The sequence below is a fragment of the Perna viridis genome, chromosome 2, assembly GCF_037379345.1.
Source record: "Perna viridis isolate PV_CMFRI_1.1 ecotype Kerala chromosome 2, ASM3737934v1, whole genome shotgun sequence".
Taxonomy (NCBI): domain Eukaryota; kingdom Metazoa; phylum Mollusca; class Bivalvia; order Mytilida; family Mytilidae; genus Perna; species Perna viridis.
In genome coordinates, this window is record NC_142446.1 from 26124479 (window position 1) to 26149640 (window position 25162).

Sequence of the window (25162 nt, forward strand, 5' to 3'; positions counted from 1 at the left end):
ACGACCTTGCACTTTTCTAACACAGCCAGATTCAGGAAAAAAACAGCAATACTTTGATTCTGATTGTACTGAATTTTTCGCCTAATAATTTGATATTTATAATTTAATTTGCATAGATCTGTCGTTCTTACACTTTATAAATAACGCAATAATGAAAATAATTCAAACAGCTATTTTTATTTTTGTCAACTGGTGCCTGAGGAAGATACGTTCTTTTCGTTCGAGTTCTGAAAACAGTATACCAAAATAAAAGATAAAAATAAACAGACTGTTAAAAAAGGTTTTAAAAGACATTGCTTCAAATTGTAAAAAGGTAAAAAGGAACAACATACAAATAAAATATATATAAAACATAAAAAAAATTAGAGTAGACGAGACCAAATTTTCGGCTGTTCTTAAGGGGTAAAATATGTTGAGGAGAAACATATCAACTGCCGATCCCTACCGCAGAGACAAGGTGCTCTTCAAAATTAGAAAATACATGTATATATATAAATATTGCTGCTTCATCAGATCAAATGTGATCAAAATCACATTATTCGGAATATATATATATATATATATATATATAGAAGGGTCTGAAAAATTCCCGACGATGTTAGAACTGTCAAATTTGCAAAACAATTGTTTTTGTCGTTTCCTCTGATTGACTCGAACTCGTACCGCTGTGACATCTACGGCAACACCGCCTGCTCAAAGTCCAGCGCCCTAGACCACTCGGCCAGCTAGGCTGTATAAAATACAGCTTTCGCTGGCCGGGTCATTCCTCATAGTAGGATTAATCTAGAGCTCTAACTTAGTACACGATGCATGGTAGTACGGGACAGCTCATCTAGGTGCTGTTATGTAGGACAGAGGATCAAATTAACGATACATGTCACAACAAATCAATTTTATACAAACGTCTTAGAATGTGATGACTCTATTCGCTACATTTCTCCATCGAATCAAATTGATACAGGGAAGACAAAAAAATTGCTTTGCAAATTTGACAGTTCTAACATCGTTGGGAATTTTTCAGACACTGCTATATTTATATATTACTTGTATGTAGTTTCTTTTTACTTTTCGAACATGGCTATTGTTCTGATTTAAGTTTAGTTTGAGTCACTTCACAGACACATATTATTCTCACTTTCACAATACTTTGCAAATATTTAGAAAATACTTAATTATTTTATCAACTAACATTTTTAAATATGCAAACACGCTTTTCATAAAACAATCGGCATTCATATCGAAACAAATTTCCCTCATTATTCCAAGACCTATTGTCCTTGGACCATCTTCGATTCGGTTAGTCTATCCTAAAGAATTTAAGATAAATTAATAACATTTTCCAAAATGGGTATGGTTATTTTTCGATATGCCGTTTCTGTACGATGATTTGCTTTTTTTCTTGTTTTCACCGATGATGTTTTGCATTATCATGGCATCTTCCATATAGTTGAATTTGGTTTTATTATTTGAATGTGATTACTTTTGTGTGTAAACAAAAAAAAAGTTTTGCACCATAGGGGAAGTTAACAGCTTCTAATTAAATCACATTTTTCAAAATCTGATTTTGGCACACCTTTTCGAATAATGACATCCGCAATTGCTTAGTATGTTATTCTCGTATATGTTGTTGTAATTTTTTGCTTTGTTTATGCATTTTTTTATTTGCTTATGTTTGCTTTACGACGATGACGACGTCAACACAAAACCAGGGGATAAATTTAAATCAATTCACTTATTGCGAATTCCTTTGTTACATGTACATATATCTGTAAAACTATATTCCAATGGATAATTAATTGGTGAATTATAGGGCAGCAATAAGTACCTTTTATAACAAAGGAAGCAAATTTGGCGTCCACGGAAAATCTAATCAACACTCCTTTTTTGACATGTTTATCATTAACTTGCGTTGCTCTCTCCTCGTTTTCGCGCTCTCCCTTTTACAATCTGTATTCGATCAATAGCATTTTTTTTACACTGTCCAGCCACTTTACCTAGTTCCTTCAAGCGAGAAGTGTGGATTTATGATAGAGCAGATAGAATGAAATTCTCTGAAATGATGCAAGAAACTAATTGGTTTGATATTTTATCGGAGGAAAAAACTGTCGATGAGATGTGTGAAAATTTTTCAACTACCTTGTTCTTGAACGTAGCAAGGGAATGCATCCCTACCAAAAATATTACTGTCAGTCTGTTAGATTCAGAGATAAACATCGGTTTAATAATAATATAGGAAAAGAGATTATAATTCGATATCAGCATTTTAGAAAATTCGTCAAATCCTAAAGACGTACTGGAAAAATATGAAAATGTTGATAAAATCCAACAAAGGATATGGGACCATTCCACCATTAATTGACATATAGTAAATGATGTTCATATCGAGGAGGTAGGGTACGAGGACGAGGAAACGTGTTGTCTTTTGAATAAATATTCTGCTTTAATTTCTAACTTCGGTGAAGAAAACGTTCACTTACCAGAATTTTCTAATCAGACTAATTCACAAAATAAAATATAATCACTGACATTTCTGAGCTCATTGACGTTATCAAAGTTCTAGTCCCAAATAAAACATCAGGTACAGATGTGATAAGTCATAAACCGTTAAAAATATGTCCAGAGAAAAATGCAGTCCTACTAAAATTAATTTTTAATAAATCAATGAATACTGGCCGTTATCCTACTAGCTGGAAAATTGCAAATGTGATAGCTATTTTCAAAATGGAAGATGCATCTCTACCCTCTAATTTTTTGCCAATATCTTTAATAAGTGGTGTAGGAAAAGTTATGGAAAGGGTTGTTTTCAAGCATGTTTATAATCATCTGCAATCTAATAATCTTATACATAAATATCAATCTGCGTTTTTGCAAAAGTATTCAACAGCTCATCAACTTCTAGAAGTCTATGACTGTATTTTGAACTCTCTTAAGAGAAAAGAGTTTAAGCAACAGTCCGCCTAAGAATCATGCAATTTTCACCGAAAATGATTTATTGATGTCAGATATTTTATCCAAATTGACTTAAAATCAGTTGTATATATAAGAAAAACAATGAATAAAATGAAAAAATGAAAAATGTTTTCACCATTACCATAGCAACAACCACTCCTTAGCAACCACCAATTTAGGGTCTAATAATCACAAAAATGTCACAATTTGAATGTATTTTCTATATCTAATGGTGGAAATTTACCAAACTAAATAATTATATTAATGAAGTGTGTCTTATGGAAAACAATATACAATTAAGTACAAAGCAATCTGATTGGTTTATATCTGGTTACCATAGCAACCAGAATTCTTAATTTTTGACAATTCGAAATATACAAAAATAGGCTATGTTCAGACCCGTTTTGCTGCCAAGAGCCAGAAGATATTAATTAAATGTATGCATGGATGTGTAGTAGGTACTCTCCACTGAAACATATCAAAAATAAAAATATGTAGCACATCCTTGTTTTTTTTTTTGTTTGTTTGTTTTTTTGCTCATTTGGACCTTAAATCACCCCCATAAAGACTTTTCTTCTTCTTAATACTTTTCACACAAACTTTGTCCAGACCATATTTTTTTTGTCCTTTGACCTAGACTTCTAATATTTAGTATGTTGGTATATCCTCTCGAGGCAGAGTGTCACGTACCAGGTAGGGCGATCTTTGACCTTGACCTTTAACCTCAAGGTCAAATAACATACAAATTTTGTCGAAATATGATACACAATTTTGTCTGTGCCATTACTTTTTGGTCTTTTTACTTAGATATCTGACCTGTTTGACAAGTAAATCACATCAAGTTAGAGTGTAATGTTCTAGATTGGATGACTTTGACCTTGGCCTTTGACTCCAAGGTCAAATGACATACAAAAGTTTGGTTAAATATCATACAAAATTTTGTCCGGGCTATAATTTTCTTTTTTCTTTTGTCTTTTTACTTAGACATCTGATATTTGGTATGGGGATATGTTTTCTCAAGGCGAGGCGCCTCGTACTAGATTGGTTGACATTTGAACTTGACCTTTGACCTCATGGTCAAATAACATATCAACTTTTGACTTGATGAGTGTTAATGAGGACAGATGTCATATGACTGATATTAAATTATTTTTATTAATTTCTGTATTTTGAGAGAATTCAATCAGACCCAAGAATGGTATTTCTTGTTTTTGTTGATCAACTCTTGACATTATATTCCATTTCCATTTTTTTAACTCCTGTTTTACTGAAATGCACATCTTCTTATCAAAATGTCCCAGGATTACATTCTTTTGATTTCCTCTAGAATCTTGGTTCCCATGATTACTATTGTAAACATAAACATGTAGGTTCATGTTTACAGAATATTTCAAAATGTTTTATAATTTTGTTGTTTAAACATAATGTCACAATACTGTGACTTACTCAACATGGAATTTTGTGCCAGAAATTTAGACAAGAACAATTGGAAAATCAACATCAAATTTTATAGAAACATTATAATTGGATAACTAGAGGCTTAAGAGAGCCCGAATCGTTCACCTGGTTTACCATTTGCTTAGAAAAAAAATGGCAATGAGACAAGCTAAGTTAAAATTAACTGAATAGTCAAAAGCAGGAAATGCTTTTAATAGCATTTTATGACCTGAACCAGAATTCTGCTGAAGGCAACAGTTTTTGAATTACTAAAAAAAAACTCTTCTGACCCTACATTCCATTTTTAGTATAGGCAGTCATATACATTTTTAATGGATTAAAAAACACAAGTCATTTCGAGCGCAATACACTAAAGAATTAATATACTTTATTTCCATTAACTGATCTTAAGTGGTTTGAGAGATTTTAAAAATTGCACATGTACATGTGGAAAAATTAAGAATTGTTTCAGGAGCCATAACTCCTACATTAGTAGACGAATCGTTTCGAAAATGTCGGTATTGGTCAATCTTATGATGCTGAACTATATAACCCTCCAAAAAAGGGCAACAACCTTTGAGTTGTTTGCAAAAAATTGCCTTCTGATCCCTATGTTCTTATTTTAGTAACAGGAGTTTTGTTTTTGTCATGGATCAAGAATCCCAACATTTATTTTGTGTGGAATACCATACGGAACAATTGTTTTTCAAAGTTGTACATACGAGGAATGCCAAAAAAAACTGTTATAGGGGTCATAACTCCTACATCAGTTATAAATATCGTTTGAAAAATTTCGGCATAGGTTTTCTCTTTATCCTGGACAATATTATCCCCTGCCAGAATTACGCTTTTTTTTTAGTTATTTTTTTAAAAAATGCCTTTAGACACGTATGTTCTATTTCTAGTAACGGCGGCCATGTAATTTTTTTCATGGATCATAAATCCCAACAGTCATTTTGTGCACAATCATCTAGAGGAGGAGAATTTCGAAAATTTGTCGATAAGGAGGGACGCCAAGTGATGGCATAAGCTTACTTGGCCTTTGGCCAGGAGAGCTAAAATAACAAATGTTTGTTTACAGGCCTGTTACCCTACATCTATTACTTGTAGCTGTCTAGAACCTATGTGAGAACCAAGCATGGGTAACCTGAAATTATACATTTCATCTTGTCGTGGCATTTAAGAATAAATTGCATAATTGTGAAATGAGAACTACTTTAATTTATAGTCAACAAGTTTACATAGTATTTCTACTTATTATTACCCATACATGAGATCAGAAGTAAACTTTAATACAGTCAATGAAATGTAAAATATAGGTTGCAGACTTCGTTTGTGTGCTGATTCAATATCCTAATGTATCCGTATATGACTTCAGTTATATAATCCTGCCTTTTATATTTAATGAGGTATGATACCAAAAGTACTAAATCGTGATGTTTTTTACAAAAAATTAAGTTTTTTGTCTTCTTTGGCATATTCTTTTATATATTTTCCCTATATTCAACTATGCTGGAACACAGACATAAACATGTAGGTAGATTTATAAGAGAAACACGTTTAGAATGACCTAGATAAAAAAGGAATTAGAGTGGCCAAAAATTTGTATGTCATTTGACCTTGGAGTCAATGGTCAAGGTCAAAAGTTATTCTATCTTGAACATTACACTCTACATTAATATGATTTACTTACGTACCAAAAACCAGATATCTTGGTAAAAAGACAAAAAACAATATGGCCAAGACAAAGTTTTTTATGGTATTTTGCCAAAACGTTTTTGTCAAGGTCAAAGGTCACCTACCTAAAACATTACTCCCTGCCTTGGTGTGATATACTTAAATGCCAAAGGTTATATATCAAAGTAAAAAGACTAAAAGATAATGACAGAGACAAAATTATTTATTGTATTTTGCCAAAATTTGTGTTATTTGACTTTGAGGTTAATAGTCAAGGTCAAAAGTCTCCCACTCTGGTATGCAACAATCTACCCTAGAGGATATACCAACATACCAAATACTAGAAGTCTAGGTCAATAGACAAAAAAGTTACGGTCTGAAAAATGTTAAGAAGAAGAGAAGTCCTTACAGGGTATGATTTTGGGTCCAGATGAGCAAAAACAAAGATATGCTACATATTTTTATTTTTGATATGTTTCAGTGGAGAGCACCTACTACACATCCATACATACATTTAATTAATATCTTCTTGCTCTTGTCAGCAAAACGGGTCTGAACATAGCCTATTTTTGTATATTTCGAATTGTCAAAAATTAAGAAATTTGGTTGCTATGGTAACCAGATCTAAACCAATCAGATTGCTTTGTACTTTATTGTAAATTGTTTTTCCTAAGACATTCAATATATTAATATAATTATGTAGTTTGACAAATTTCCACCATTAGATAAAAAAATAGATTCAAATTGTGATGTTTTTGTGTTTTTAGGCCCAAATTGGTGGTTGCTAAGGAATGGTCGTTGCTATGGTTACGGTGAAAACATTTTTCATTCTTTTATATTAATTATTCTTGTTTTTTCCATTAAATCCTACATATTGCAAGTCAAATTTGGTTCAAATGTCTGACATCGAAAAATCACCCACTGCTACTTAACTGCGTATTTTGCGATTTTTCTAAAGCATTTGACAAAGTTTGGCACAAAGGGTTGATATACGTGAAATGAAAGCTTATGGTATTAAGAAGACTTATACAATGGTTTGAAAATTATCTATATGAAAGAAAAAAAAACAAAAAGTTGTATTGAATAAAGCTTCATAGTTTCTGTGCAAAATGTCAGCGGGCGTCCCTCAGGGATCGGTATTAATCCACTGTTTCTTATTATATTCATTGATGACATCGCTATTAATCTTATATCATTGTTCAGACTTTTTGTTAATGATGTGTCTTTCAATTATTCTGGACAGGATTGTGATCAGGTAAAATATGCAAAAAGCCGCGACTGGTCTAATAGATGGCTTATGTCTTTTAATCCTGAGAAAACTGGATAATTGTGGATTGGGTTACACTAATCATTAGAAATATTGCGACTCGATGCAGCAAGAATAGTGACTGATTTACCTACATTCACAAGAACCAAATCACTGTATAGGTTACAGACCACCAATTCAACCAATGAGCATTTTGAACGTACGCAAAAATAGTCCTACGCAGAAATTACCCCTGTTCCTCATAGTGCTGTGAAAAAAGTTCTCATCTTATTTAAAAAATTTAAACAGTCTCTGAAAGGAAAAACATTTCTGTACATTTTGTAGGTGCATTTTGCTTCTTGTGATGTGAAGCCTAATCTCCATAATTGTTTATAAATATACCCCTATCTTGTGAAAACACTGGGATTTCCCATGCTATTTATAGACCCTTCACTTCCGGTGACCAGTACTGCACTGCAAGTCTGCCAACCCCACATGCCATTCTGAGGATTGTGAGCTGACATATGTAGAATCATGCTGATATATAGTCCCCTGCAGGTTAAAGTTAAGGTAAAGTCCAGAGAAGCCATTGAATATTGTCAAATTAGCATAGAAGCCTATGGGAAGTGGAATTAGTGGTTTATAGCCTGTATAGGAAATTGGGGTGGCAATTACTTGCCCCCCCTCCCCCCCCCAAAAAAAAAAAAAAAAAAAAAAGAAAACGAAAGTTACTGATGTTTTATGACCGTGTTCATAACAATGCACCAGACTATTTGTGTAATATTGTCCCGCCAAATATCCAAAGCACGTCAAATTATCCATTACGTAATGGGCAAGATATAATTGTTCCTTTCTGCAGACTAACTCTGATATCCGAGTCATTTATGCCTTCAACAATTCGTCAATGGAATAAACTTGACCAAAAATCTACGTACTCTGACACAATGGCAAAATTAATAAAACTGGTTGATAGGAGAAAACAAAAAATCCCGTTAAATTTTTCGTTTGGACCAAGAAAGCTAAATATCATTCTTTGTCAATTATGGTGTTCAGCATCATTTTAGCAAAATACGATCTTTTCAGATGTAACATTGTTTCCGGTCAATTTTGTCGATGTGGGGCATTAATTGAAGATGTATATCACTTCCTTATGGACTGTCCTTTATACAGACATGGCTACAGATTTTCATGACAAAACAGAAAAGAATATCAATCTTTTTTCATGAATCTTCATAATGTAAGGTTTTGAGAAATTTATACTTTTTACAGGGGAAAAAATGTTGGATTTGCTCGTTTAAGTGCCTCAATATAGCTTTATTTCCACAAATTGTCATAGAGTTATCTGCAGTGACCTATCTTTATAGTGGAGATTGTTAATTTTTGTGCATGATCACATATCAAGGTCACAATAGTATATATCCAAACTGATCAGTGAAGTTTTTTTTTACCTTGTAATAATTAAATTTAGAAAGTAACTTTCATTAGTCCAAAAAATGCAAATTTGTGAAAATTTCGATGGGTGAAAAGTACGAAATATTGCAACAAAAATCGTTGAAAATGCATTTTTTGTCTAAGTAGAACATTTTGAGTCGAGAATTCCCATAGAAGCACATCCGCTATCATCATTGTATGTTTTTTCGCATGGTGTAATTTAAGAAAAACACATTTCTAAAGGCACAAGATGGTTGGTAATGTGTTTTTAAGTGAAAAAGAACATTGCGCTAAAAAATATAAAACACTATAACAGTTAACATTATGTAGCTTATTACTACTTTATTATTCTGTAGTGTCCGTAGTCTAATTGGTTTCAAATTTGACAGTCGTACTCTGCATGAATGTGAAGGTTCCTAGTTCGAGTCTGGCCCGGGAAAATTTTGTTATGCTTTGATAAAAATGTTATCATTAAAATCCCATTTCTTACTTTCATTAACTTGTTAATACGTTTCAACGAACAAAATACCGGGAGAGTTAGCCCAAGCCCTTTTGTAATGTGACTGTGACGTCATCAACCTTATTTGCTGATTTTTTCCTTAATTTTTTTATAAAAGAATTAAATTATAAGGAATGAATGTTAAATTGTTGGTCTATTTGAAATAACCATAATGCTCGTGGTGCACACTGCACACCTGATAGAGGTTATTTCCTCGTAGGCCGAAAAAATATAACATTCATTCCTTAAATGACAATAGGCATTCGCGTAAACAACTAACATGGAATAAAATGTTAGCCTAGAATACGATTATTATTGCCTTTTATCATTCATTTAACATGGGACAGATTTAATTTATCGTGGCTCATAAACGCATCTTTCTTGACAAGGACAGATACTTTTAAGAAATAAAAAAGCTTAGTACGGTTAGAATTGTCGATAATTATCGAATTAAAACAAGAACCCATCGGATGAAAAAAAATCAAAGCGTCGATGGCGTTGAAAATCGGAAGTCATGAGATATTTATAAGTATTTTAAAAACTTTATAATCCGCTGATGGTTATTTGTTCTTTCTGTATTTCCAAAAAGATTAATTATTTGCAACTGGATCAGCGTTTTCACCTCAACTAGATCTACACATCTACACAATACTGATGATTCAACATTTCAATTTAAATTTAATTTTTTTTTTTGTTTGTTTGTTGTTTTTTATGATGTTGTTTGTTATTTCTGTTTTTGTTTGTTTCGTTTCATTTTGTATTTATTTTTTTTCTCAATGTGTAATCCTGTGTAATCTTTAAACGTAGCCAATCACTTGGAATCTATATATGGATATCATAGGCATTAATAAAGTGTACGTCAAATTTCTATATGTATTTGATTTCTTCTTTGACAATCAATCATGTAAAATAAAATTTCAATCGTATACTGTAAAAACCTCGTATTTTATACGAAATAATCATTTTTTTACATTTTAATATTCATCCACCAGATCTCTTTCGCGGTGGAAGTACTTTTAAGGAGATAATCAACTGGAAGTCTTTTTGATTGACATCAGATGGTTTCGAGACTCTGAATCAGAAGTCACATGACTTCCAAATAAAAAACACATCTTACAGAAACAGAAACACCTTAATTTGTTTGTTTGTTTTTTTTTTCTAAAATGCACAATTTTAAAAGAACTTTGGATAAATGTAGATAGCACACTGTCTTTATAATAACGTAGGTGCTCTTCAATCAACATTTCATAATTAAATGACTAGTCAGTACCTGATTTTGTGAAATCGTGGAATTTTGGTCATAGAACCATTAATATGAATAATTTAAGCTTGAACTCTCATTTCTGTTCCTACTAAATACAATTCTTTTAAAATCTGTCATTTCATATTTCTACAAATATGTTGTAGTTACTCAGGATAAAAAAACATTCATCTGTAAATTAACTTAATAAAGGTAAATAAACCGTCGATCATCGGGCAAAAAGAAGAAGTTGTCGCACAAAAACGGCTTATCGAAAAACAAACGTGCCTGAAAACGACTAAAGAGGAAAAGAATAACCAAGCTCACATTGACATTTTATTCCGTATCTTAATTATTTCTTTTTCCATCCATTTACGGCATGAGATGCATATCTCAGTTTATGTTTCTAAAATAGTGTCGGGAGGAAGCTATAAAATCTTGTCGGTGCCCATGGCTCATGTTACGAGGTGTTGGTGTCCGTTTCTCCTGTCTATGCTATTTGTTGATGGACTCCAGTGCTCCTGGTGAATGCTTTTACTTGAAAACTTGCTCATTACTATATTTTTCTGTATTTTTTTATTTGGATTATGTGTTGTGCATTTTTTTATGTAACTATCCCTTTGTCCTTAGGATCATAAGCTTTGGATATAGGTTTAAAAATGTTTATTTATCTATCAAATGTCAAATTATTGACCGTAATAATTAAAAATAATGTCCCATTTTTGCTTTTTTAGAACTTGTTTGTTTCTTCTTCCATCCATTCTGTATATTGTTTCCAAGTAGCTATTTTTAAAAATCAAATCCGTTCTATCGTTTGTACAGGAGAACACTTAGATTCTGAGATAACCAAGAGGAGAAATATTACTTCGATCAAGTGGTTAATATGACCAGACAAGACCCAGGTCAAACCAAACTAGAAAAACTGTAAACAAAGCTAAGTTACTAATACACAATGGCATCATGTGAAAAACAATTTGTAAAAGTTTCAGCAACTTACATTCAGCGGTTTCAGAGGAGTTGCGGATTATAACAGGGGACGGATGGACGGACACCGTGAACACTATATACCTCCAGTTTTTTCAAGCGTGGACATAATGAAAAGCTGGCAAAAGATCTGAACAACCTCAGATGAAAACTACATTCAGAATATCTTCGAATATCTGCGTATATAAGAATTTATGGGACGAAATATGTTCCCATTCGAATGCCAATAGTTTGTTTTTTTTTTATTATCAGATTATCTCATGACATTTTTGATATCACATGTATCATTAGCCCAAGGTTTGATATGGCCCAAGAGCTGCAGGCTCGAGGGCCAATATCAACCAAGGGCTAATAATACATGTGATATCAAAAATGTTATGTGATGTTCTTCTTATCATATGCCATACAATATGAGTGCAAAATAAGGCTATTAAATCATACATTTTTAAAACACAAAAAAAAAAACATAATATTTAACAATATTTTTCAACAATTTAATCATAACGGGATAATAACAGATGTTTGATGTTGAAACTTCTCATGTTTATTTATATTTTTTTGTCATGAATTTAACTTGAAAAGTTAACTGTTATATATAACCCGTCACTTGCGCCCAAGCAAACATATTTACTATCTTGTCTTTCATATTGTCATTGAACACTTCCAGCCAACGCGATAGCACGTTCATATAACTCACAGATTTACGTTTTGTATAGACTCTATATATTCCATAGTATCGTCAATCTGTATTTCCATCATACGCAGTTGTTCGTCTGCTTCGTCGCTAGGCGCCATTTTGTTTACAAATACGATACTAGTTGAGCGTTTACGGAAAGGGGTGTAATATCACTTACGGAAAGCCACGTAATATCATTCCGAAGCGTGCAATAACATTTTGATATCAGCCCGCTTAGACAATCTTGTAAAATATCAAATTTTTGGCCTTAAAACTTTATTTTACAGTAAGAAATGATACGTTTTTCTATAAGTATATGATAATGAAAGATATTGCACCAAACTGAACTACTTTTTTTATTGAAAGTCGAACATTTCATAAGTTATTCAATCAATACCAAATGCATATTTTGAGACCTTCAATTGTGAATATGTGAAGATGTTGACATCTATGATATTATGTACGTATGGTGATGAAGCCTCTCTCAAGTTTTATAATTTTTATACTTGAACATCTTTCAGCAAATGATTCCAATACCGAGTCATTTTCTTTAATAAAACTCAGTAGTACCAGTGACGATAAGAGTAGCTTCTTAGCGATTTTCTAGCCTTTTTGAATTAAAGATAATTATACATGTTATCACAAATGTTTACGTTTCAATTTGAATTTCATACTTCTGACTTGTATCACTTGTATCGATTGAATGTGTATCTTACTTACTATACAGACATAAAGCATGATCAGTTTTCATGGGTTTTCGACAATGACTGAAATTAAAAGCATAAATCTCATTAACAGTCCATAATGGCGATTGCTGAGCTTTAAAAACGCATAATATTTTTTTTCATAATAATCATGTGAACTGTTTTAAAGTGTACATATGTAAAATATTTTGTTGTAGATGTGCTTAATGTTAAGACTTATTACTTGTGCTTAATCCTATTGCCACTGCTGTATTGACAATAAAATTTGTTTTAACTAGATAAAACAGAAACAAATGTATTTTTGTAGTAGCACACTAAGTCAAAGTAAATGGTTCCCGATTAAAAACATTCTTAACCGCCTCCTTCACGATCATTGTAGGTATAATTCATTAAGTTATTTTTATACCGTTTATAAATGGAAACAAAGAAATGATATTAGATACAATATCTTAAATGTTATCCCTCAATAAGAAATAGATTGTTAATCTCTAATTGCCTGCAAAATTGAAGAAAATTGTAGAAATCCTGTGGAAGCCTCTTTCCTTTCATGGAAGCAGTTGTAGAAAGCGAATCCTGTTTATATGTTTATATTGTTGGCACGTTTTTGACATTGAGGACAATGGATTTAAATTTGCCAAACAAAATAATCTGGATTGTAATTTTATAGAATTGCATGTAAAAAAATATTGCCAAAGAAAGATTTCATTATGTCACATTGAAGCCTGAAATTTTGGTCGTCGCTTCAAATAGGACGAAGACGGACACCAGTTTTAACCAGTTTAAACTTCAACGAAAGAAAGTGCGAATCGCAGTAGTATATATGAGTGCCATCCTATATCAACAGGCCGAAAATTCATCGTTGTTAGGGTAAGATGGTCATTGATGCTGCAATTCTTTCGAATAGGTTAATCATTGCATAAAAAAAACATAATTATGAACATCCAGACTTTATGATGTGATATAAATATGGAAAAATGAATATTGAGTACTACCAGTCTCGCTCCGATGTTCAGCGTCATTCCTCAACTACAATCTGCTCAAAGTTCGTATTGTAGCCTATTCCTAGAAAATGTCTATCGTTTTCGAATGTAAAAATTATACAGGAAATAGCAATAAACTGTTCGAGGGTTTACAAATACATTCTGCTAAAAATCTTATTTCCAAATCCGCGTAGTGATGTAGTGTAATACCCATTTTCGAGGCGCAATATTTTTTTACGGAAATTGTAATACTAAAAGTTTCGGAAATGAAACAGCGTAAGACTCGGAAAGAAGGGGACGCCATGCAATAGAAATCTACAAAAAGGCATTTTCAAATTTGAACGGATACAAAGAGTAATGCACAACATTGTGCAACAAAAAAACTAGATTCCAACAATATCACTTAACTCTATACACGGTTTTGAGAATTTGGGCTCACTAAGTATGATTTTTTTCAAAGCCAGTAATATTTCAAAATCAGCGATCAATTGCAAGTTTAACCGAAAAAAATATTCCTCAAATTTTATCCAAAATTCAATAAGTACATCTTCATATGGTGATTTAACTATATGATATTTCAAAATCCCAAAAGATGCTTCACTAAATCATAAACAAGAAGCTCTCAAGAACCTAAATCGCTCACCTTGTCAAATAGCTTTGAATAGTTGAATACATGCAAAATCTAAATTTGCACAGAAGATATTTGTCATGATACTAAACATTCAAACATTAATCATCATTCTACTTATGTTAACTGAATAGCATGCTAAAAGTGCAAAATAATCATTAAAAAGGGCAATCAACAGATTTTTCCCAAATTTGCACTAATCATAGATCTTTTTACATACTTCTTTTTGAATTTACATTAATTATTTATCTGCTATTGTTTTGTTAACAACAGGCAAGAACAGGGGAAATGGTCGAAATTACACTTTCTGCGGCAATAATTCCAAGAAGTATCAACTGATTTTTCTTAAATTTACACCAAAAATAGATATTGAAATACTAAACGTTTTATCAAAGTACATCAATCATCAATCTGCTTTCGTTTTCTAAATAATAGGCAATAACTGCCAATAAAATGTAAAATTATTAAAAAAAGAGCAATAATTCCAAAATTAATACATCGATTATCTTGAAATTTACAGGGAAGATAGATCTCTTCAAGGCCAAAGTGTCCAAGATTTTGGGAGAAGGCATGCCAAAGATGTTCTATCAAATTCTGTTCAGTGGTTTCAGAGAAGATCTTTAAAGAAAAGTTAATGACAGACGACGAAGACGATAGACACCAAGTGATAGGAAAAGCTCACATGGCCTTTTAGGCCATATGAGCTAAAGAAGTTTTACAAAAATATTTATCAAAATGTCTTGACAGAAATTCAATATGAGCATCTTTATTTGGTTAATAATACAAATTCACAATCCCAGTTCAGCAGTATGTACACTTTTTTAGAATTTTGTGCTGGCACAATTGCTAACGGATAGACAGACGAACAAAATGAAAACTATAGCCATCCACATCAGTGATTTCACCACAATTACTGTTGGTATTAATTTAAAGTCTTTAAAATGGCTAATTAGGAAAGTTTATTTAACCCAGTATGTTTGTCAAAGAAGGAAAACCGAGGAGCTTTGTTGTACCAATCGTAGATATAAGCCTGCCATTCTATAGATGTAGATGGTTGAGTATCGAGCAACCTGGTATAGTATCCCATAGCATCTGGTCTTTCTCCATTTCCATCAGGATCGAACTCTGATGGCATACTATCTCTACTAGGCGGCTCCAACATGAGCATGAATTCTTTACCTTAAAATACCATTATGATATAGATCTATACCAGAACCTTAAACCAAAATAAATTCATAAAGCAACATTTTAATTCAGGAAATTGGCCAATGATGTTAACTTGAAGTCACGTTTTGGAATTATTAAGGTACGTATTAACTTTGTATTAAAAAAAAATATAAAGCATGATATTAGCTATTGTAGATGCAACTGCAATATTTTGTTGCGTGTCCAAATTATTTTATGTATTTCTTAATAGTTTTATAGTTTGTTGGTGTTTTTTTCTTGTAATCGGAGATAAATGTGAATAGGACCAACAAAATGCGCTTTTAGCGTCAATTTTTCTCACCAACTTACCGACAATAATAACAAAATCCTTTTTCTTTATGATTTTCACTCTTGGAATCAGTTTCCGGTACCTTGACATCCGAACTTTTTTCTTTATGATATTACCATGACTTTCCTTCAATAAGATGCGTGGCTCATCTTTTTCGATGGGATGACCAATAAAAATCATTTCTAAAAACTTCACTTGTTCGATGAGATATGCTGCTTCTGGAAGTTTCGACAAGCTCCTTTCCGATATGGATGACGCGTGGTATTTAAGTAAAATTTTAACACCATGTGAATTATTGGCATACTTTTTTAGAAACATTGGCACATTAAAATATTCTCCATTATTTTTTAGACTTAAGTTAAGTTTAAGAAGTCCTTCTCGTACCTGCCTTTCTAGTTCATTCTCCTCGAAAATTAAGTGTGAAAAAGTGTTGCTATCCTCGTCCGATGTAAATGGACTGTTGACCATTGACTTAATGCCGTCTTTTGTTGTGGTCCTCCTAACTTTAAGGGTAGTGATTCTCTCGGCAAATTGTGATTCTGTTGGTTTGCTTTGTGATGCAGTTGGGGCAAATGTTTCCTCTAATTTTTCACGCGTTCTGCTTCTTCCTCTACATGAGGATATATTTCCCATGATGTTTCATCTTTGCCCTTCCCGTTACATGGCTTCTTGCTGGATTGTAACGTTACTAATAGTAATGATTGACGGACGTCAAAATGACAAGTACGTCAGCACATTGGTTTGAATGGGAGAAAGGACGTCAAAACTGAATGAAAGAAAATACCGATAATATTTCAAAACGAAACTGCAAATCGGTTTAGAAAAGTTATCCGAGTTTTATAGACTATGAAGTGCGTATTCTTGATGGAGTTGTTAGGAATATTTTTATCCAAGCTTATTAATACTATGCCTGACAAAATTCAGAAGATTATTTAAGACAAAGTTTTATCAAAATGAAAAATAAAAGATTTCCCGTACATTACAATATATTTGAATGTGGCTGGTCCATCTTTGTTGGAATATAAGCGATGTATGATACTTCTGAGTCATGATTACAACTGCGGATATGAAATTGTAGTATAATGTGTTAAAAAGGCTAAGGTATTTAGATAAATGACCATGAAACAAGATTTTCCAACAGATCTATGGATATTTTAGAATCTGCCTAGAATTTATATCTTTTTGCAAAAAAAAATAAATATAATAAAAAAACAAAACAAAAACAAAACAAAAAAACTTAAAATTAAAAAAAAAAAAAACAAAAAATGCATGTCTCATGATTCGTCTGAAGACCATTTTGACTACTGTAAGAGGAGGTAAAAGTAATTTGGGAAAAGGCTTGGTAGTACTCTTTGCTATTACATCCATCTAAATTGTACGGATAGCCCTAAATAGCCCTCTGAACCCTAGCCGGGGGCTAGGGCGCTCTGCCCACAAAGCAACTGGGATGTGTGCCCAGGTGGTTGAATGGGGTATCCCTGGCGTGTTACATGATGGGGTTGTCAGGCTATAAAACGGAAAACTTGACCGCAAACCATAGTGGTGCACCGTGTTTGGAAAGATGCCACGTTCCTTGCACGTTAAATAACCCTACTGTGGTATTCTGCCGGAGTAGGAACCATAGGGCTCCACCACAGGAGGCTAAATTGCCCGACCGTACCCACCTCTCCCTATTTCCAATGGCAATCAAAATTTCTCGACCTCATTGTCCTTGTGTACAGTCCCATTTTTCATTTCATCATTATTTCGTGTTCATTTTATCATCCATATCATGTTCATCGCCTGAATATAGCTGAAATATTGCTGCTCGGGTGTTAAACCCCAACAAACAAACAAATAAACTTTTTTCTGGTATGCGTAAATTAATCATGGCCGCCACCATAGATACAATATATACAAATTGCGATTGCGTATCCGGTTAATCTTTTTTTTTTGCTGTTTTGTTTCGTTTTCACCTGAATGTAATAAAAGATTTTATGTAAACCAAATAATGATTTTGTTTGTATTTTTTTTCACCGTCATATATATGGCAAATCCCAAATCTCGTTCAGATTTGATTCATTATCGGTTTGCAGACGACTTCCAATATACCAAACAGAAACAAGTCAGCTTCCACCTTCCTGGCGAATTTCAAAACTTTAATGTTCTTAAAATCGACTTTACAACATTCAAAATATTTGTATTTATTGTTCATTTTACTTATTTGTCTCTTGGAATTAAATAAATTTTGATACATTGCTTATTTTCTTCAAACAGCTTTGACGTATTATATGGTGCGGATTGAATTTCAATGTTTACTGAGTCATGCGCCATGCGTATTAATTTTTTTCTTCGGGTTTAACGATCAGGGCTCCTCAGGGGATATGCGTTTTAAAATTTTATTTTAAAAATGTACACACGCACAAAACTATTAATATAACAGGATAAAAATAATATAGGTACACTGTCGAAAATTATTGAAGATATGTGTATTCGGCTTGGAACGGGGAAATAGCTCGGCGGAGCCTCGCATTTCCTACCCGTTCCGTCGCCTCATCAAATATCTTCAATAATTTTCGACAATGTACCTATATTGTATATGTATACAGATACCGCTCTACACTTAGACAACGTGAAGTTCTACGAACCCTGACATTGAACATATAATCGGTTAAGCTAGTTCCATATAAAATCAAGCAAAAAGGCACATGATGGTTTCCAAGTTTTAAGTCAATGTTTGTTTAAATATACAGTGATTAGAATTATAGATATGATTTGACATACAGCTAAATTAAAACCTGTATAACCAATTTTATTTGTAGTGCTTTCTAGATAAATATATATGAATCCACTCCCTTTGTGGGACAATGCTCAAGTGCTTTGAATGGTTGATCAGTACTAAGAGTAATTCAGTGAACCAAAATTCGAGCAAAATTAAATATATATATATATATAACTCAAGGATAAAGACAAGACAGGGAAAATACACATACACAACAAAAAACATGAAATAACCAAAATAACACGTACAAAGAAACAGAAGAAAATGAACAACCCAGACTCCATCGGCACAGACTGGGAAAATGGACCTGATCTGTATCGGTAGGATAAGCTTCCTTTGATTTTCTAGAAAATCCCGCCGAGTTGCTCATAATATGTCAATTCAGGGGTGGACGAAAGATAAAAGAAAAACTATGACACGGCGAACAAATCAGTTATCGTGGTGCAGATGTATACACTGTAACGATCCACGAGTTCAAGATGACGACCATAAAACTTCTGTAGGGAGCACGGTACAAAAAGTCTGCGTAGTTACGGATATTTCTGGCACATAGCTGATGAGTTGTGCTATGAAAACTCCATACACAGGTCAAGATATGAGGCTGACTTCATAATTTCTGTAGTGTCCTTTATCTCAAGTTCAAATTAGGATTAAATAAAGATAAAACGTCATCTGATGGTCGAAACTGATCAAAGGGTCTGGATTAACGAGGTTGGTGTATTCCGCCATTGTTGTGAATTGTGAGTAGATATCAAGTACTTGCATAATTTCTCTAACGGTAAATCCTGACAATATAAATATGAAAATTCAAACAAAGTAGTAACTAATGCCAATACACAAATTGAATGACAGTTGCGAAATATCTTATAGCCAATTCAATGACAATGATATGTATTATATGCCTCAATCTACCTTTGGTCACTTGTTAATACTTGCGATGTACAAGACATATGTCCAGTCCGAAAATCACTTTTTTGATCTGTACGAACGAAACACGCGTCTGATGAAGATACTGAGCTGGTCGAAAGAGCTAGTCGTGAAAGTGGAATATCGCTGGGTGAAAAACTAGCGGGTGACATTTACGTTATTTTTCCAATTTCTCGAAGGGGCAAATAATGCAAAGCAACTGCCGAACTCAAAGAGGTAATGACGACAAAGATAGTCTTATAGTGGGTATTTGTTCAAAATATTGTCATTGTAACAAGTAAATACCAAAGTAAATACCAAATACCAAACACTGTGATAATTCAGTTGTTATAGCCGTGGTTCTCGACACGAAACAGCACTTCAGTTAGTCTCTTGTCGCCACTGATAAAATAGCTCGACCACTTAATTAAGTATAATTTTTAATGACAAAATACGGGAACTGAAAACTAAATTAAAAACAATAGAAGCTGAACTAATGTGTGTTAAGAAAGAAAGGGACCATTTAAGGAACTAAAGCTTAAGACGCAACAAATGAAGGACTTGGAAAAAAGTTCTCCTCTGAAGGACAAGTCTAAAATTTACAGCAGTCACTTATTTAACGGGGAAAAAGCAAATACAACAATCATTCAGAGAAAGAAGTCCCCATTAGTTTTAGGGCAACGATAAAAACACCAAAAACTTACAGACAGACACACATAGACCAAAATGTCATTGATGATTAATGAAGTAAGCGATTATCCAGAGTATCAAACCGTTGGAAATTTTATTCACATCACAACGTCTTCAAATAGTGAACGTCCAACACAAACAACGAGAATGAAGAGGACGCTTCATTTCTCATGGACTTCGTTCGAAAAAGTACAAAACGCTTTGTTCTGTGACAAATTTACAAGAGCTAAGGCGAAATCGTTCGCTCAAAAAAGGGGTGTCAACATACACAATACTACTAAAGAAAAGAGAGTTTCGAGGGACCGCAACGTGTACAATGAGAAAATGATTTTGACAAGGCCAAAAATGATGACTCGTTTTGGCCCGATGGAGTTCACTGGCGTGAGTGCGTGCCATACAACACTAACTACAGTTGAAATAACAACACAAATTCAGAACAATTATGGGGATAAAACATTTTTTTTTTTGTATATTGCATTTATTTTTATTCTTAACGTTAAGATTACTATGCTGGAATATGAGGGATGTCTTGTATGGCACATCTAATTTACAGGCTCCTTTAGAAAAAAAACCACAGATGTATGTTTTAAGTGAACACAGGCTAAATGATATCAATATCAGTTTTCTGCAAGATAGTGCAAATGATTTTCATATGTTTACAGTGTAAGTAATTAGTGTGGCATTAATGTAACATATTCTGGGGGAACCGCATTGTTGGTTAGAATACCGGTGGGTTTAAAGTAAAGTCACTGTGTATTCAGAGCGATAGACTCTTGTGAAATATCTGATTGATTGATTACTTGACTGTTGGGGTTTAACGCCCGAGCAGCAATATTTCAGCTATATTCAGGCGATGAACATAAAAGGGATGATAAAATGAACATGAAATGATGATGATGAAATGAAAACAGGATGGGACACGAGGATAAAGTGTCGACAAAGTTTGATTGCCACAAAATAAAAGGGAGGGATGGGTAGGGTCGGGCAATTTAGCCTCCTGTGGCGGAGCGCAAAGGTTCCTACTCCTATCGAATACCACAGCAGGGTTCTTCAACGTGCGAGGAACGTGGCATCTTTACAAACACGGTGCACCACTATGGTTTGCGGTCATGTTTTCCGCATGCATGTAATACGCCATGGGTACCCCATTCCACCACCTGGGGCACACATCCCAGTTGCTCTGTGAGCAGAGCGACTAGCCCCCGGCTAGGTTTCTGAGCACTATTTAGTTGCCTTTTACGACAAGCTTGGCGCTGCTGCAGGCCTATTCTTTTGACACCCGGACCTGCACGGGGCGTGAAATATCTGAAAATGAGATATTTAATGCGATAAAGAAACTAGAAAACAACAAAGCAGTATGGACTGGTCAAATACAAGCTGAATCATTAAAGTAAGACATAGAACTAAGCGTAGAAATTTTGCAACATCTATTGAATAAGATAATAAGAAATGAAGTTATACCAGCAGAATGGAAGACAAGGAATTATTATCAAACTACCAAAGAAAGGACAACTTACTGATTGCAACAACTGGTGTGGTATTTGTCTTTTGTCAGTGTCGGGAAAGATCTTGGGTCTTGTTATACTAGACAGGCTTAAAGAATCAGTAGATAAAATTTTTCGTGAAGAGAAAAGTGGTTTAGGAAAAGATCATGTGTTGATAATGTATTACGAATTATTATAGGACAGACAAATGAATGGAACACATCGCTTTATATTAATTACATCGACTTTGAAAAGGTTTTTGAAAGTATATATAGAGAGTCTATTTGGAACATCCTTAAATACTATGAGATTGACATCAAAATCATTAACGTTATCAAAGAAATTTACAACGGGTTCAAATGTGCAGTACGACATGATGGCGAACTGACAGATTGGTTTTTGATAACAACTGGAGTAAGACAAGGATGTACTCTTTTTCCGTGCAATTTACTGGATAAAGAAGAGAAGAGAAACAATTGAACCGAGAGCTATTCAGTGGGGACTAACAGATGCATTGGAAGACATGGACTTTGCTGATAACATTAGTCTAATGTCCCATATTTTTAGTACATGATATCAAAAGCGAATGACATCAGCAAAGAAGCGAGGAAAATTGGGTTACAGATAAATGATAAAAAGACCAAGATAATGCACATAAACAGTCACCACACTGGTAATCTAATGATGAATGGCCAGTCCATTGAAGAAGTGTCAATTTTTTGCTATCTTGGCAGTACCTTAAGTACAGATGGAGAAGTATTGAAAGAAATCAATATTGGAATAGGCAAAGCAACATCAGCCTTTTACAAATTTGGAAATGTCGGGAAAGAAAAAAAATATCGCACATAACGAAAATAAGAATATATAAGAGCAATATAAGAGCAGTATTAGTATATGGAGTAGAAACATGGAGAACCAACAAGGAAATAGAGAGAAAACTACGTGGAGTAGAAGGGAGATTGTTAAGAAAAATTTTAAGAATTTAATGGACAGATAAAATATCTAACATTGTTTTAACTTGAAAAAGTAACATAAACATGGAAATAAGGAAAAGGAGAAGGAAATATACAGGGCATTTGCTAAGAATGGAGGAAAGCACTAGGGTGGACACCAGCTGGCAGAACGGAACCAGGACGACCAAAGGGTACAAGAAGGACGTTAGAGGGGGGATGGAAGAGAACGGAATCAGTTGGGGTAAAATGGAAAGAAAAGCAAAGGACAGAGCTGTGTGTGGAGCCTTGTGGACGCCTTATGTGTTGCATATCACAAAGAGGATATGATGATGATGGTAAAATTCCCGAAAGTAAGATAACATGTCATCTATATAGGGGAAACTTGGGTCAAAGGATCTGGCTTAACGTTGTTCATTCTTTTGGAACAGATCAGCTATAAAGTCAGCCTTATAAGAATGGAGGAATATGTTAGCAAATAGCAGAGCACAATTTGTTCCCATTGGAATGCAGACAGTTTGGTGAAAAACGCGTTCACCACACTGGACAAATATGCTGTCGATAGAAAATGCCACCATTTGATAACACCTTCTTCGGTATAGTTTGATTTGGAATCTTTTTAATCAAGTATGAGGAATCTCTATCAAAGACTACGTATCTGTGTCTAGGCGTACCGTCTTTTCTGGAGTAACAACGACTCATAATGTTTTTAAGTAGGTTTTTTTAACTGAGTATGGGGATAGAAGTATAAAGAGTTGAAAAATCATAGGTCTTTCGAATTTTCAAGATCCACATTGAATTGATACCAAGACGGAATTAACAAGAGCCTTGATAAGTCTGATAACTGTCTTTGACAGCTGTGAGTATGGAAGTTAAAAAGTTTCGAAAGAGGTTTAGTAGTACATTTCTTGGATCCAGCTTTGAGGAGTAGTTTGTATGGATTCTTGTGGAGTTTTAGAATCTAGTACATGGACGGTAGATAACAATCATTGTCTATAGTAGAGAGATCAAAAGAGAACAACACAGATTTATTTTTTTCCACTATCTATTTAGAGAGAGTGGTAGCAGTAAAGGTCTTATTACTGCTATTATTTTCTACGTCTACTTCCGATAATAAGCATTGAATGTAATATGTCTAACAGACAAATAAACAATGTTGTTTTGGGCATTGTCTGTTGGCAAGAGAACAAATTTGTCATGTATAGTAGACAATGTTTTGGCTACATCGGGATCTTTAATAACTGATGTAGCATTGACACTCATTGAACTTTTATATTAAATTATGTAACGGTACTACTTGTTGATCTCTCAATGCTATATTTTGTTTATGTTGAAAAACGAAACTTATCAATTTTATTACATTGAATGCATAATCTACTTCCTCTTGGACATTGTTATGAAGGCCATATCCTACGAAAGCTAGCGTGTTTTGAAGGAAAAGACATGGCGGTCACGTTTTTGCCAAATGAGCATAAGTGACATAATATTTAAAAAAAGACGCCTTTATAATGCTGATAACCAAGTTTGGTATCAATCCACGGCAGTAGTTTCAGACAAACGACTTCGGACGCCAAGTGAAGGCATAAGTTCCCGTAGATCTTTGGTCACGGAGGGCTAATAAATATAATGATTAGTTTTCAAATTAAATAAAAACTCTTTTTTTTTTCTCTTTTCTTCTTCAAGTTTTCGTAAATATACTAAAGTATGCCAATGACGACAACAATGGCAACACTGACAACTCCAACATGGTGATACCATCATAAGTAGTGTCCGACTAGTCTCATAACTTAACTTCAAGAAGAACAAACAAGAGGCTCCCAGGAGCCTGAATTGCTCACCTGGTTAAATTTTTGCCTTTCAAAGGCAATATCTCTAACAAGTTGTCCAACAATTTTGACTCAAAGAAGACTTTTTATAAGACTTATCATAGTTTTAAGATACTGGCTAAAAACTGTAAAATTAAACATTATTTTTCAACTTTCAAGGACAATAACTCTTACAAGGAGTCGCCTCACAACTTTGATTCCTGAAGACTTTTGAAGGCCTTATAATAAGGATCATTTTAGCAATTGAAAGAGTTTGGCTAAACCTAACGGTTTGAGATATATGCCAAAAACTACTGTCTGACCTCTATGTTCTATTTTTAATAATTGGTGCCATGTTTTTTGATTGATCATAATTCCCCACATCAGTTCTATGTAGGATATCACAAGGAACATTCATACCAAGTTTGGTTTCAATTGGTCGAGTAGTGTCAGAGAAGAAGATTTTTGAAAGAAATCACATTAAATATAGCAAAAATCATTGAACAAAAGGCTCCCAAGAGCCTGAATCGCCCACCTGGTTAAATTTTGCCTTTCAAAGGCAATAAATTTAACAAGAAGTTGTCCAACAATTTTGACTCAAGAAGTCTTCGGTAGGGCTT

The 25162-nt window shown here is 33.6% G+C and overlaps 1 protein-coding gene across 1 annotated transcript; it reads right to left on the reverse strand.

Annotated features, from left to right (window-relative positions):
* Positions 1–14131: 14131 nt before the first annotated feature.
* Positions 14132–17162, reverse strand: LOC148624248 (uncharacterized). The gene is made up of 2 exons (XM_088566857.1): positions 15967–17162; positions 14132–15630 (listed from the first exon to the last, which is right to left on the reverse strand). Exons 1-2 carry the CDS (start codon positions 16577–16579, stop codon positions 15401–15403), a joined length of 843 nt encoding a protein of 280 aa, XP_088422983.1. The 5' UTR covers positions 16580–17162; the 3' UTR covers positions 14132–15400.
* Between the last annotated feature and the right edge of the window lie 8000 nt (positions 17163–25162).

What these genes read in the sequence shown, in the direction of transcription:
- LOC148624248 (XM_088566857.1), bottom strand. Translation starts at nt 16,579, where the DNA reads ATGGGAAATATATCCTCATGTAGAGGAAGAAGCAGAACGCGTGAAAAA. An exon ending in GGATTTTGTTATTATTGTCG is followed by an intron (nt 15,631 to 15,966) that starts GTAAGTTGGTGA and finishes TGGTATTTTAAG; the next exon opens with GTAAAGAATTCATGCTCATG.